At 40.3% G+C, this 15,669-nt stretch overlaps 1 protein-coding gene across 3 annotated transcripts in view; it reads left to right on the top strand.

The window, feature by feature from the left end:
- The window catches only part of SV2C (synaptic vesicle glycoprotein 2C), a 269,321-nt gene that overhangs the window by 114,908 nt on the left and 138,744 nt on the right, over nt 1-15,669 (top strand). For all 3 annotated transcript variants that reach the window (XM_032278009.1, XM_032278001.1, XM_032277991.1), the window contains exon 4: nt 13,224-13,375. In XM_032278009.1, coding sequence (XP_032133900.1) covers nt 13,224-13,375 — 152 coding nt within the window. The remainder of the gene's footprint in view (nt 1-13,223; nt 13,376-15,669) is intronic.

Here is a 15,669-nt window from a genome sequence, read left to right as displayed (position 1 = left end):
ACAATAGCAAAGACCTGGAAAGGATAGACTGGACAAGGAAAATGTGGCACATATACACCATGGAATACTATGCAGCCATAAAAAACGATGAGTTCGTGTCCTTTGTAGGGACATGGATGAACCTTGAAACGATCATTCTCAGCAAACTGACACAAGAACAGAAAATCAAACACTGCCTGTTCTCATTCATAGGTGGGTGTTGAACAGTGAGAACACATGGACACAGGGAGGTGAACATCACACACTGGGGTCTGTTGTGGGGGACTAGGGGTAAGGAGTTAGGGAGAGATAACGTGGGGAGAAATGACAGTTATAGGTGACAGGGATGGAGGCAGCAAACCACACTGGCATGTATGTACCTATGTAACAATCCTGCATGTTCTGCATGTACCCCAGAACCTAAAGTGCAAATATATATATATATTTATTTATTTATTTTAAAAAAAGGAAAAAAGTACAAGGTAGAGAAGATAAAGTAGGATAATGTTTAGAAACACTCACTCATAGTTTGGCATTTCTTATTTCCTTTATTTCTCCTCCTATACATTTAGCTAAGCTGTCCTGTGCTGATTGCCTCACAGTGACAGCAGGGGAGGAGGAGGCAGAAAGGGATCCCTTTCTGGCTTTTAAATTTCAAATCTTGCCCATGCAAGAAACAGAAGGCCTAAGCAGGGACAAAAGATTTTGGAGAAACCATGGCAAGTAAAATGAAGCATAAATCAAGTTAATCTCTATAATAAATGGTGAGTACCTAGGCTGGGAGCAGGGCTGAGAGGGAAGTCATGTGAGCTTAGTTACCTTAGTCCAGGTGGCAAAACCTCTACAGAGATTTGTGGGATCCAGTGGCTGAGAGGACTTGAGAGATGAAGTTATTAAGGAAAATGAGGGAAGAAATCTGTATTGGTCAGCATTCTCTAGAAAGACAGAACCAATGGGAAAGAATGGATAGATTAGATAGATAGGTAGGTAGATAGGAGAGAAGACTAATTAAGGCAATGGCTCACACAATTATGGAGGCTGAAGGGTCCCATGGCAGGCTTTCCTGCAAGTTTGAAATTCTGAGATGCCAGTAGCATGGCTCAGTACAAGTTTGAAGGCCCCAGAACCAGAGAAGCTGATGATATAACTCTCATTCCAAGGCTGAAGGCCTGAGAACTCAGAAGGCTGCCAGTGCAAGTCCCACAGTCCAAAGGCCAGAGACCCTGAAGATCTGTTGTCCAAGGACAGGAGAGGAAGGATGTCCCAGCTCCGAGAGAGAGAGAATTAGAATTTCCTCTGCCTTTTGTTCTCTCCAGGTTCCCAGCTGATTGGATGGTGCCCACCCACACTGAGGGCAGATCTTCCCCACTCAGTTTACCAAATAGCATGCCAATCTCCTCTGGAAACACCCTCACAGATATATCCAAAAATAATGCTTTACTAGCTGCTAGACTTTGGGTGTTTGACCTTTCCAAATCTCAGGCTGATATTTGATCCTCGGCGTTGCAGGTGGAGCCTGGTGGGAGGTTTTTAGTCATGGAAGTGGATCTAACGTGAATGGATTAGTTCCCTGAGAACTGGTTGTTTAAAAGCAAGCCTGGTACCTCCAGCCCTGTCTTTTGCTTCCTCTCTCACTGTGTAATCTCTATACATGCCAGCTCCCCTTTGCCCTCTGCCCTGAGTGGAAGCATCCTGTGGCCCTCACCAGATGCCCAATCTTCCAGCCGGCAGAACCATGGCAAAATAAACCGCTTGTCTTTATAAACTGCCCCACCTCAGGTATTCCTTTATAGTAACAAAAGGGAGTAAGACACCAGCATCTAGGTATCCCTTAATCCAGTCAAGTTAACACATGAAATTGACCATTGCAGTTTCTCTTCTTCACCAAAGTATATGGGCTATTTTACTTTTGCTTGCTTTGCGAAGTGCTACCTCCATGACCCAGGGTGTTTCTCAGCAGCTCTAGAGTTTATCTGGGTACGCTGTCTCTGAATCTCTGAGGGGTCTCATCAAGGTCTCTTTTTCTCCAGTTCCATTCCATTTAACTCAAAAAACATTGTAACACTTACCCTGCCCACTGGAACCATGCAAGGCCTTTCATGCATATGGTGAACTCCCACCTCAAGCTGCTTACAGTCTGTACAGACAGGCAGCTTCCAGTCCCCACTTTTCAAGAATTAGAGCCTGAAGAGAGGTCAGAAGGGCTTGGGAATCTCACAGAGGAAGGAGAAAACAATAATACAATTATGAATAAGAAAATTTCCATTTAAATCGTCTTGTTTTCAAAGGCATGCCATATTTAAACCCTTCGTTCCTATTACTTCTGAACTCAGTACAGAAGCAGCTGAAGTTTCATATTTTCTCTTTTTATTTAAACTTTCTTTATTAAAACTTGAGCCAGAGAATTAAGATTCCTATCCCGCAGACCTTAAATAAAACACCATGTTGCATCTACTTAAACAGTTCTTTCCAACCATATCTGATCCAGTTTTTAGATTGAGAAAAACTAGATGAAATAATGTTCCAAAATGTTGGGAATGTTTCTTTTATGGGCTGCTGGTGCATAGAGCACCCCCCCCCAACAGACCATGCATTGCCTAGGAGTGCCGTACTTCCCATCCTTTCTGCTTTGAAGGTTCTTCCTCCAGGGTTCTCCCACTCACAGCTTCCCAGAGGCATTTCCTGAGACCACACACCCAATGAGTCTCCCATAGTTTCCTGTTTGGTCTCCTTGGCAGCACTTATGATAGATGCCTGAAAATATTTACTTTTTAATGTGCTGCTTTCTCTCCTCAACCAGCATGTAAAGTCCAAGGGGCTAGAATGGTCCTGTTCCTCTACATGGCTTAATTGTCCGTGGCAGGGTGGGCGTGGTTATTGTTAAAGACTGTGGAGTTCACGCAGCAACCAGCCTAGTCTGACTTGCAGTCATTTGTGGCATTGGCTAGTTAATCATGAAGCGAAATAGATAGGAAGTTCTATGACAAGTGGATGAAAATCTAACTTGAGTCAAAAAAACAGAGTCATGGTCCTTCTGTCATTCCCAGACTGGAGCTGGTTTACAGACCCAGAACCAACTGAATGAAGGGGAGGCTGGCCCTCCTTGAGAAAAGATCTCGATACACAGCTAACTGTTTATACTGTTAGTCTTTCTCCCAGCTCCCCCAAAGGGACTGAAGGCTTTTACCAGGGTGAGTGCACATGGAGAAAAAGTAATAATCAGACTTCTCAGGGCTTGTGGACACTGGCTCTAAACTGACACTGATTTCAAGAGACATAAAATGTCACTGTGATCAACCAGTCAAAGCAGGGGCTTATGGAGGGCAGGTAATCAATGGTGATTTAGCTCAGGTCTGTTTCACACTGGGCCCAGTGAGTCAGACACTTAGTCCATCCCGTGCCTAATTCCACAGTTCTGGACTGCGTAATTGGAACAGACCCCAGCAGCCAGCAGAATCCCCCCACATTGGTACAGGAACTGTCCATCAGCTCCATTTACTAGGAATTTTAGAATGAAGAGAAGTTCTAGGTCAGAGAGTCCAGACCTTTCATTCTGCAGATTGAAGTGCAGTGGTGGAACCAGGAATAGCTCAGCTAGGACTTAAATTGCAACTAAAGTCATTTTAAACTTGTAACTATAAATAAGTAAACTGTACATTCTGAATCCAAGGTTTACCTGTCTTTGTGTTGATTTTATCAGAAATGCCACAGATTTCCGGTTACTGTGTCTTATTTCATTGCTGAAGCATCATTAGCAGCACTGTTTCTGCATTTAAAGGAGACTGTATTTTGGTTTTTGTTTTATTTCATTTTTTGAGATGGGATATTGCTCCGTCACCCAGGCTGGAATGCAGTGATGTTAGCATGGCTCACTGCTGCCTTGACCTCCTGGGCTCCTGCCTCAGCATCCTGAGTAGCTGAAACCACAGATGCATGCCATGCCACCATACCCAGCTAATTTTTAAATTTTTCTTGTAGAAATGAGGTCTCCCTGTGTTGGCCAGGCTGGTTTCAAACTCCTGAACTCAAGTGATCCTCCTGGCCTTGGCTTCCCAAAGTGCGGGGATTACAGGCATGAGCCACTGCACCTGGCCAAGTTCTTGTTTTAAACTGAGATCTACTTGGGTTTATATTTTATTGTCTCCAAATGTGCTTTCCTCTTAATTCATCAAACCAAGTTGTGAGTATATCTTTTTAGAAACACAAATATGTCCAGCTGACATATTATGTGTGACTTTAAATGTTTATTCAGTACAATGAATAATTTTCCTGCCTGGGGACAATAGTATTTTGTGGGAAGGAGGATTAGGACATCACCAATTATTCATCTGTCCATCACTTTCCTAACTGAATCTCACACCAAGAAACAGACACTTTCCTCCCCTCTTTTGTTAGAGAAAATTAGAAAGATAGGAAATGGAGTTGGCACCGTTGATTCATTTCATTTGACCCAGAATTAAATTATTTGTATCCAGTCACTGTTAATTATGGGAATGATAGAACTTTGGATGCCAGGCAATATCAGAGTCGGGAGCTTCTCACTGAGGGCCTGGCACTGCTAAGCAGGAAGGTCAGGAGAAAAATATAACAGCAACAGAAATTAAAATGAAATTTCAATGTGTCTGTATATTGTAAGTGAAAGCATAGTAATTTCTCCCTGTGAATAGAGCCTACCAAATGTGTACTTCATAGCTATTTGCAATGTCCATTCATTAACTATATTAAGTTATAGTAAGAATATCTTGGCTTTGTAAGGATGATCACCATTAACCGGAATTCTTCAGAGTATTTTATGTGTAGCATCCCATTTATTTCCACAATTGGTTTAAATAATTAGTCATGTAAACATAGTGTGCCTTTATTAGAAAATTGAGGCACAGATTGTTACTTCCAAATCTTCAGCAGACACCCAAGTCTTCTGAATTTTAGTCTGATTCTGAGCTATGAGGTTTTCCCTTCAAAGTAGTCATTCTCTTAAAAAACAATATTGGAAAAATAGAGTCATTTATAATTGTTTAAGACTTTTAAAATGTATTTTATCAAACACCTCTATTGTGCTTGCCCCATGAGAGATGCTGTGTCCAGCACTTTATATTAGTAAATATTGACTCATTTGAACTTTTTAGTGACCTGATGAGAAACATGCTATTTATTATACATGTTTCTTAACCATATGTCATAAATGAGGAAGTTGAAGCACAGAGAGGTTAAGTTCCTATCTGAGGTCACACAGTAAGTGATATAATCAGGTTTCATACCCAGACAGTCAGGCTTCAGAGCCTATACTCATAACCATCAGGCTGTGCTGTGCTTCAGACTCAACCAGAAATGTCTCTGATTTCATACGGTACAATGTATACATGATATGTGCTCATACATGTTTGAACAGATGAGTCCCAAAATATCTGTGGCCCCAGAGCATCAGAATGGAAAGACCTTTCCCAATATGTAAAATGAAGTAACAGTCAAGATTATCTTTAATCCAAAAATAATCTCAAATCCAAATTGTAAACAGTAGGTTAGTGTTTTCAAAGAGCTGTGTTGTCTGACACGGTAACTACTAGCTTCATGTAGCTACCAAGCATTTGAAATGTGACCAGTCCAAGTTGAGATGTAAGTGTGAAATACATAGCAGTGGATTTCAAAGACCTAGAACATATAAAAGAATGCAAAATATTGCAATAGTTTTACATTGGTCACATGTTAACATAACATTTTGCATATATTTGGTTAAATGAATATATTAACTTCATGTGATATTTTTGCCTTGTTTTAATATCTCTTCTACAAAAAATTCAAACTATATCTGTGGCTCAGCTCACATTTTCTACTGGAAAGCACTGTCTTAGGCAATGCTTTTTACTTTTCAACAAAAAGGCTGACCTTTTGGACATACTTGGTTTCCCAGTACACCCTTTGGCAAAGGTACTATTGATCACAAAGGAGAAGGAACAGAGCAAAACATCTTCCAGACTCACAGTGTGTAATTGTGAAAAATTAGTCACATGCACTCTTTAGAATTCACTCTGTGGAACCCACAGCAGGAATCTGTGTGCTTCATGCCTGTACTGCCAACAACTGGTGATGTGCCTGGTCCAAAGTTTGACTGGGTGAGGGGGTAGATAGAGGGATAAGGGGTCAATAATGGATAAATGAAGGGTGGGCGGGAGGATGAGTACAGGAATGGATTAGTAAATATATACAGCAAGAGATTAGATGCATCTGCATGTTTTTATCATCTATTATAGAACATCGTAATGATCACTGTCATCTTTAGTCATGGCACCTTTAGATGCTCTGGGAAGGCATTCTTCCAACTCTCTCAATAGCTAATTTTTTTTCAAGACATTATTAAAATCCTGATCCATGACTACACCACTTCCCTCAGTGGTACTAGGTCTGCTCCTGTGGATGTATAGACCCACACAGTTTGGGGCAGTTAGGCCACCAATCTGATAGCAAACCAGGAATTAGGGAGTTGAATTGAAGCTGTTTGCTTAGCAATGCAGGTTTCCCAACAAATTATATACTTAAACGTCAATATTTTTTAAATAACCAAATTTTCTTTTTTTTTCTTTTTTGAGACGGAGTTTCACTCATGTTACCCAGGATGGAGTGCAATGGCACGATCTCAGCTCACTGCAACCTCCACCTCCTGGGTTCAAGCAATTCTCCTGCCTCAGCCTCCTAAATAGCTGGGATTACAGGCACGCACCACCATGCCCAGCTAATTTTTTGTATTTTTAGTGGAGATGGTACTAATTATTCTATTCATAGTTTACATAATATTTAGAAAATGACAATTTCATATATCAAATAATAATCAAAGAATATTATTTTTCAAATTGTGGCTTTGGAGATTGAAGGACTAAAGCTACTCAAATCATCCATCCTTTGGCATTACCACTGGGCACAGGAAATTCTTGTTCTTGATTTGATGATGAGTTCAGTTACCAGTATGTGTTTCTCTCCCATTTCTATCTTTATCGTTGATAGCAAACATGTGCCTTCTGCTCTATACACCAACCTTATTTTCTGTGCCAGCCTAGCCTATCCAGAGAGTGTTAGGTCTGTGCTCTTTCATCTGAGCCTCTGAACAATCTCCCCAAGGTCCGTGATACTCTTATTTACTTTCATAAAGTGGAAGAGACTGAAAGGTTCATCTATGGACTGCTCCTCTAATCCCTTATTTCTGGGTCCAATTTAGAACATAATAAATTGGTTCTGAATTGCTTTGCAATTTGCCTGACAGTTCAGTGTCTTCTTTCCTTTTTGTTGATTCTGAGTAAGAATTAAAAGAATATTTTTCATGCAAGTTATTTGTGATCATGATTCCTGACAGAGGCTAGACCATTCACTATTCTTTTCATAATCCTATAATACTTGTCTTATAAAAGCTGCCTGAGTCAGCTCTTCGTAGACTCTGCCCTCTGTTTATTATTTGTATTGATCATGTGACTTTGCAATGATTATTCAGCTTTCTCCTTAATTATGTTCTTGCAGAATGCCCCATTTTCCAATGGAAATGGGAAATGGAAGATTGAGGTAAAGGACTGCTTGACAATTATGTGGTGAAATAAGTTAGAATGAAATTATTCTTTGTTACATGCTAGCTAGAAAATTAAAGCAGAGCAAAAAGTAGAATATTTTCTTAAGACAAAGAATCATCAAATATCCCATAGTCTCTCCCCTAAAATGCCATACTTCAAGTCACTTTAAGTACAATTATTCTTTTTGTCTGTAACCTCCCTCTTTCATTGCAGAAACCTGAACCCCTCCCCATCTTTGCCTGAAACAGCCAGCACACATCACTGTGATGAAGCACGGGAACAAACAATCCCCACTGGGTTGCCATCTGCACTGGAGTAATGTGAGGCGTGGCTGTGAAATTCACACGGTTAAGACAGTCAGGCTTCCCTGTTTCCCAGTGAGGTTTGTGCAGACAGGAAGGCTTGGCATATTCTGTCCTCCTGCTGTGCTAAACTGATTTAACTTGTGTGCCTCACATTTCCCAACAGAGGAGAAATTTTGTCTGTAATGCTAACACATCGTTTGCCTTACACAATATACCACTTGTGAATTTGCCTTAGATTTTTTTGAGGAAAATAAATGAACATGTTTCATGATATTTACCAGATGCCTAGTATTGAGTGATATGCAGGGCTATTGAGGTTTTATGCATGTGTGTGTGAGTGTGTCTGTGTCTGTTTGCCTGTGCACTGGGGAGGTCCTGATTCATTCTAGGAATTGTTTGATACAGAATGTTTTAGTTTCTTTATATTTCTGTAATAAAGTTGCAAAAACCTAGAATTGATATTACTTAAGGAATAACCCCAACTCTGAAATTCTAAATATTAACATTCTATTTCATTTGTATAAATTAAATTATTTTGAACCTGGCTAATCTCACACCTATATAGAGTGTGAATTTCAATTATTTTTTTTTCGGTGCCTCCTATTACCAAGGACAATTAAGATTTTACATTTTTAACGCAACTAAAATAGACAATATCCAATACTGAGAAAAATTCTTCATAAGCCACTCTGATCTCATTGCTTCATTTATGTAAATATTCCATTAAATATAACTTGAAAAAAAATGAACTTGAGCAGATTTCAACAGTAGCTAACTGATCATCATATAACAAATGATAAGCTCTCCATGTTAACTGGATTTAAGGATGTGCTACCCATCAGATAATGTAAAAGATATTTCTGTGTCTTATATCTTGGATTTTTATATAAAACCAATTCTGTTTTCTACATTAGGCCCCCATAACAAAAGTCTCTCAATCCTAGCACTATTAATATTTTGGACTAGGTAGTTCTCTTTTGTGGGGAGATGTCCTGTGCATTGTAGGGTGTTTAGCAGTATCCCTGGCCTCTACCCACTAGATGCTAGCAGCACCCCCCAAGGTATGACAACTTAAAGGTCTCAAAACATTGCCAGATATCTGCAGGGAACATAGAGGGGCAAAACCATCTTTATTTAAGATGGCTTACATGGGAATTTAAGGGCTTTCATTTAAATTTTTTATTTCTTCATGTAGTCTCGGAAATTGTGTCTTAGTATAATAAACAAAAAAAAAAAGGGAAATTTTTAACCCTTTGCATACAATATTAAGAGAGAATCATAATGGGAAACTTTTTTTAATTTATAAGATTTGGGGGCTAGGAAGTGGCAGTTTTTTCTTATTTTCAAAACTTATCAGAGGAACCAAATTATGTTGTAAGACCTGAAAGCTCTTGCTTTATCTCTTGCCTAAATATTTTTATTGATGATAATTATAACATCTGCAACCTCTTTCTGAAATGCTTCCAGGTGTTATAGAAGCTCCTGGGATGCCCATTGGGATTGTCCCGTGTCCTCTGAGCAGTTCCAGGAGCTCTCTCCATGACAAGGACCATCAGGTCATTTGATCAAGGAGTGACCATAGTAACTGAGACATAGAGCAACTCACGAACTTTTTGGGGGCTCCATTGCTGTCAAAACTTTCAGTCTAGCACCCTCAACGTCTGTTATGGCCATATTGGTTCAGAAAGTGAGGTGTATGTTTCTATTCACTGGAGATGTTTAAATCATCAGAACAAATTACTCCAGGAGACTTGGTATGCCAGCTACAACACTGAAGAGTCTGTGAATTCAGTTCTTCTGTGTGAACACTTAACACACATCCACTGGGCCAAGTAATGGGGACTCAAGAATGAATATGATACAGTCCCCTCCTTCAAGGGATTTATGGGGTGTGAAATAATAATAGTAATAGTTTTTCTCTGCTTAAAGGATATCACAGTAGGACAAGGAGTAGTATTTTCCCCAAAATAGATTATCAGCCCACAATAAGAAATGTGAATGCTTAGATTGTTTTATATATCACTGAGTCTAAAGAACTTTGCGAAGGATTTAAATAAAAGCCTTCTCTAATTCTTCAGACTTATTTATCCCATAGTATTAGAGTTCCTTGCAGCCTGCTTTACAAACAAATATTGAGAGACACCCAGCCAAAACAACCACATGAAAAAGAGGCATTAAATACAAACCAGCTGGATTGCCTGGAAACCCCTATTTTCTTATGTAACAGTGATTTGTTTAAAACTAACAGGCAAATCTACAGTCTTCCACTTGAAATTATAGCCACACTGCAAAGAAAGAAACAGAGAGAGAGAGAAAGGAAGGAAGGAAAGAAGGAAGGAAGGAAAGAGGGAAGGAAGAAAGGGAGGGAGGGAAAAGGAAGGAAGGAAGGATGGAAGGAGGGAGGGAGAAAAGGAAGGAAGGAAGGAAAGAAGGAAGGAAGAAAGGAAGGAAGCAAGGAAGGAAAGAAGGAAGGATGGAAGGAAGGAAGGAAGGAAGGAAAAAAGAAAGGAAGAAAAGAAAAGAAAGAGAAATTATAGCCATACTGGAGTACATTTATCTTGGTCCAGAGGGGGCTGGCATATCCTGACATATGATTGTGCCTTCACGAAGTGTGAGTTACAGCTATTAACAGAATGTCCAGAGTCCTAATGAAACATTAATCAGTATGTGAGAAGTCAGTAAAAACTAGGACTATTTTTATGCATGGAGAAGTGAAGCCACAGAGTAGGGAACTGAGGTTTTATGGTACGGAGAAATGGATTCTTCACATTAAATGAAAAAAAAGGAGGAGCATTAAATGATTTGTGACACAGACATTTTATTTCACACTAGAGTTGTGTGTTATAATGAAACCACTTAAAATCTGTTCACAATATTGTTGAGTTTTAAAATTCAAGTACCTTACTGTACTAACAAGCATCACACATTTGTTTTTTTGTCATGATTAATATATTACCTTTGCTTTCAGGGCTTTTGATGATCACAGAGAGCAAGCAAGCATGCAGCTTACCCCCTGAAAGGATCTCACTCTTGTCACCCAGGCTGGAGTGCAGGGGCCTTTTAAGGCGCACTGTAGCCTTAAACTCCTGGGCTCAATCTCCAGCCTCCCATTAGTCTTGTAGACAGCCTGATGGAGTGTCATGGCACAAAAGATTAATTAAATGATGTCTTCCAATTTTAATACATTTCTGCAATCCATCAAAAAATAAAAATAAAATAAAATTCAACTAGCTATTTGTTGTATGAGCTCCTCAAGAAGCCCAGGCAAGAGATGTGTATGAGTCTGATATGGTGCAATGTAGAGCCAGCTCTGAGCACCCATCACATGCATTTGTGTCTTGTTTGAGTGTTTGGTTATGGACTTGGACTTGGTTGGCTGCCTCTGTGTGTGATGGTGCTAAATCTGAACAGGATGAGCCACACCTCTAGGGGTTTTAGGTAGAACCACCTCTGTCATAGCCCAGCGAAACAGATACCTACAGTTTGGGAATTTTAAACTCTTTGAAAAGGAACTCCCACTAAGAAACACACTGCGACCCATTATACATTTTATTTTATTTTATTTTTTATTTATTTTTTTTTTTTGAGACGGAGTTTCACTCATGTTACCCAGGCTGGAGTGCAATGGCGCGATCTCGGCTCACCGTAACCTCCGCCCCCTGGGTTCAGGCAATTCTCCTGCCCCAGCCTCCTGAATAGCTGGGATTACAGGCACGCGCCACCATGCCCAGCTAATGTTTTGTATTTTTAGTAGAGACGGGGTTTCACCATGTTGACCAGGATGGTCTCGATCTCTTGACCTCGTGATCCACCCGCCTCGGCCTCCCAAAGTGCTGGGATTACAGGCTTGAGCCACCGCGCCCGGCCCATTATACATTTTATATAGGTATACTATACATTACAAATATAACACAAATGTCATGAAATGATACTTATGCTTATCCTTATTGCTTAGGTTGTACTTAAATATTTTTATCACTATCTCATTGTTTAAAATGCTGTTTACTGTTCATAGCTACTAAACTAAATTTTACAACTCGTAGATTAAAAAGCACCGGACTAAGTGATCTTCCTGTGTCCACTGATGGATAACTATGGCATCACTTTAAACGGAGGCAAATGCATGAAATGGTGCCGTATTTTCACTTACCAGTTGATTCGGGATGCCATTCTAAATCCTGTGGTTTATTTGGTACATCTAGTTTGCTGCCAAAATGACCTTTCCCTAAATTGCATTTGTTTCAAATGCAATTTAGGGAAACTTCTTTATCATATCAAAGGCTCTAAGAAAATCAGTTATTGCTAAATAAATAAACATGCATACCTTAACATCAAATTTGCATTAAATGTCAATAGCAATTTACACAAATCTGAACATAAATGAATCAGTGTATATGTCTTAACTCTATTAGATTATGTGTTATCTCAACAATATACTTATGCTGTGTCTTTTTAAAAATACTTTTAAAATTTACATATTGCTTAGAGTGATAGTAATATGTTTCTTTACTACATTATTTTTTGAGGCAGTGATTCCTGAGGTTTTAGGGCCAAGACCTATTTGAAATTCTGATGAAATCTATGGCCCATCTCCTTGAAATGAGCACTATTGTGATTCCATAGACCCTCATTTGAGCCCCCTTACCCTGAGTAGAGGTCACTGTTTCTGTCATCTCCCCAGAGCTCAGCCAGCAGCTCTTATAACTAGCCTCCACTGAAAAGAAGCATTATACTCCATTCTACTGATATCCAAACCACCAGCTCCTTATTTTATTCTACAGCTGTTCCTTTCATGTTTACTTATTTAGCAGCAATATCTGCTGGATTGGGACCAGAGCTAACCCTGGAAATGACCCCATTGTTCTTGTGTTTGTCAGTACATTAACCTAATTAGTGCTGCTGTGGGGTAGCAGTGGGTAAATACAGATTGCAGACAGCACCCTAGAGTTATTTGAAGCTGTTTCCAAAGTCCCCACATCATGAGTGGGACATAGCATAGCATCTCTTTTTAAAAATGTACTAATTAAAATATTCACTAGACTATAGGAAATCATTGTAAGTTTTGATAAATATTACATAAAACATTCAAGCCTGAGCTGAAAGCCTAAGGGAATCTCAGGATAAGCTCAACAAACCCCCTGAGACAGGCACCACTGCCACCTTTTGGTAACATAGCTTAATTGCAGGTTCAAGTTTTTGGAGGGATAATAAACCTGTATTAAACAGAGACTATAATTTTTACATTGTAAAATGATAGAGAATATATGTTTGTTGATATGCTGGGATAGGGAGAAAGCATGTGTTGTGGAGTTTGCTTTGACTCTGCCCTTTGCATCTCACATTAGCTGTCCTCACTCGGATTTCCTGTATTCTCTGTAACTCTTGGCAGGATTGGAGGAGCCATACCCACTGTGTTCTCATACTTTGCTGAAGTGCTGGCCCGGGAGAAGCGGGGCGAACACCTGAGCTGGCTCTGCATGTTCTGGATGATCGGTGGCATCTATGCCTCTGCCATGGCCTGGGCCATCATCCCGCACTATGGTAAGAGGCTGGCCTTGCACCAGCTGGGCAGTCGCTTCATTTTGCTTCAGGCTCCCTTCCCATCTTCTTCCTCTCTTCTAAGTGCCACTTTGAGAAAAACTACTCATCATCATGTTTCTTCCTTTCATAGTGTCCAGGAGACACAGATCTCTGTATAGAGATCTGTATAAAGTAAGACTGTGTCAAATGGCCTTCTGGTTCTGTGAACGTGATGAAGGGGAAATTACTTTCCTCTACTATGCTCTCACAACACTTCTGGTCACCAGAATGTGTGGCGTGTTTTCTCCCACCAACCAATTCTCCTCCAATAGCTGGGTGCCCTACAATTTAACTCAATTCTGACACTGTGTTACTTGGGGTTAGAGTCAAATGGCATGGATTAAGGGCTTAGTCCCACAAGACTGCCCCTCACTTCAGAGGCCAATTGTAAGTCCAGGCCTCTGAAACTTCTGACTAACAGCTATAAATAGGGGGGTTCCCACATCCCCCACCCTCAGGTTTGATCATTTGCTAGAATGGCTCACAGAACTCAGGGAAACAACTTTCATTCAGCAGTTTATTATAAAGGATATGGCAAAGGACATAGATGTACAGCCAGGTGAAGAGAAACACAGGGCAAGGTATGTGGGAAGAGGTGAGGGTCTTCCATGACTTCTCTGCCTCACCACCCTCCCAGTACCTCCACGTGTTCAATGGCCCAGAAGCTCTTGAAACCCCATAGTTCAGGAAATTTTATAGAGGTTTCTATAGGCATGATTGATTAGGTATGATTGATTATTAACTCAATCCCCAGCACCTCTCCCCTTTCTGGAGGATGGGGGTGGGGCTGAAAGCTCCTAGCTTATGATCATGGCTTGGTCTTTCTAGTGACCAACCCTACCCAGTAGCCTACCAACAGTTGTCTCATTAGAACAAAAGATGCTCATATTACCCAGGAAATTCCCAGGAATTAGGAGCTCTGTGTCAGGAACCATGGACGATGACCAACACATCGTTTCTTATTATACTCACAGACTCATGTACTATTGCATTTTACTGTTTTCAAAGTAATCTCCTTCATTTGTTTCCTCTGCGCTATCAGCCCTGGGGATTCATTTCCCCTCTGCCTCTCCTACCCTAAGTGGAAGTGGGAGGATACATAGATCATCAGCAGCATATAAGACAACATGACTTATAGTTGTTCTTGGGACTGCCATGCATATCAGACACACAAAAGTGCCTTTACTCAGCTTCTGTGGGCTCAGTCCGAAGCTCAGCTCCACTTCAGCCCCACCTCTTCTGGCAACTCAGAACTAGAATGGGAGCAGGAAAACTCTTGGTGTATGGTCTGTCGACCTGCAGAACTTTAGAGGCGACTCCACCTGTCCATGCTCCCAGATCCCCTCCTAAGTTTCTCCTAAGCTCTAACTGCTCCTGCTGCCTCAGAACACTTGTACAGATTGCATGTTTCTGAGCAATACTCCCCCTCAGAAGCCAAGAGCTTCAAGTTACTTCATCTACAAACAGTGAAATGCAGGGAAAGGTCAATTGAATCCAGAAATCAAATTCAATATATCAGGAAAGTGTTCTGGTTGTGTGTGTGTGTGTGTGTGTGTGTGTGTGTGCGCGCGCGCGCGTGTGTGCGTGCATGCACATGTACACATGTACATGTGCCCAAACAGGCGAAAATTTGCAAAATAGGAATATTGTATAAATTAATACCGCATGTGACTTCGGAAACTCACCCTCTGCTCTAATCCAAAAAAATAGATTTCAAAAACTCATTCTTTGTTCATTTTTTATTTCTCTGCTTTTGTTTTAGAACAGGTAATATTTCATTATAAAACACAGTTTTGTTAGGGAACAACCGTGGTGAAGTTGACTCATTGCTAAAATCAGACACAGATTTTAGTATTTAGGTATATTATAATTTGTTTTTTAACTGAGTTTTAACATGCTGAGTTACAAAATCATGTCACATGCTTTCTTTGGACGAACCTGAAAAGTTACGTGAAAATCAAAATTGTATTAACAACAACAAAAGCAAGATATAAGGAATTGGTTACTTGACCTGAAGAGAACTTCTCTTTGCTGAACACAAGTAGGTTGAGTTTAGGGTGCCAAGCTCAAGTGATGGGTGTTTCATTTTTAAACTCTTTGGTCATTTCTGGGCCAGAGATGCCCTCATACAGGCAGGTCCCCATATCCACCATGAGGCTTGACTTCTGCCACCATCCAAGGAATTCAAGGAGATTTTTCTTTTTAATTTGAAATCTCAGGACCTCGGCCACCCTCGGAACCTTCCTCGGTAGAGC

This window comes from Sapajus apella, unplaced genomic scaffold (assembly GCF_009761245.1).
Source record: "Sapajus apella isolate SASKATOON/1434 unplaced genomic scaffold, GSC_monkey_1.0 scaffold1, whole genome shotgun sequence".
Taxonomy (NCBI): Eukaryota; Metazoa; Chordata; class Mammalia; order Primates; family Cebidae; genus Sapajus; species Sapajus apella.
This window is presented reverse-complemented; position numbering and strand designations above follow the sequence as displayed.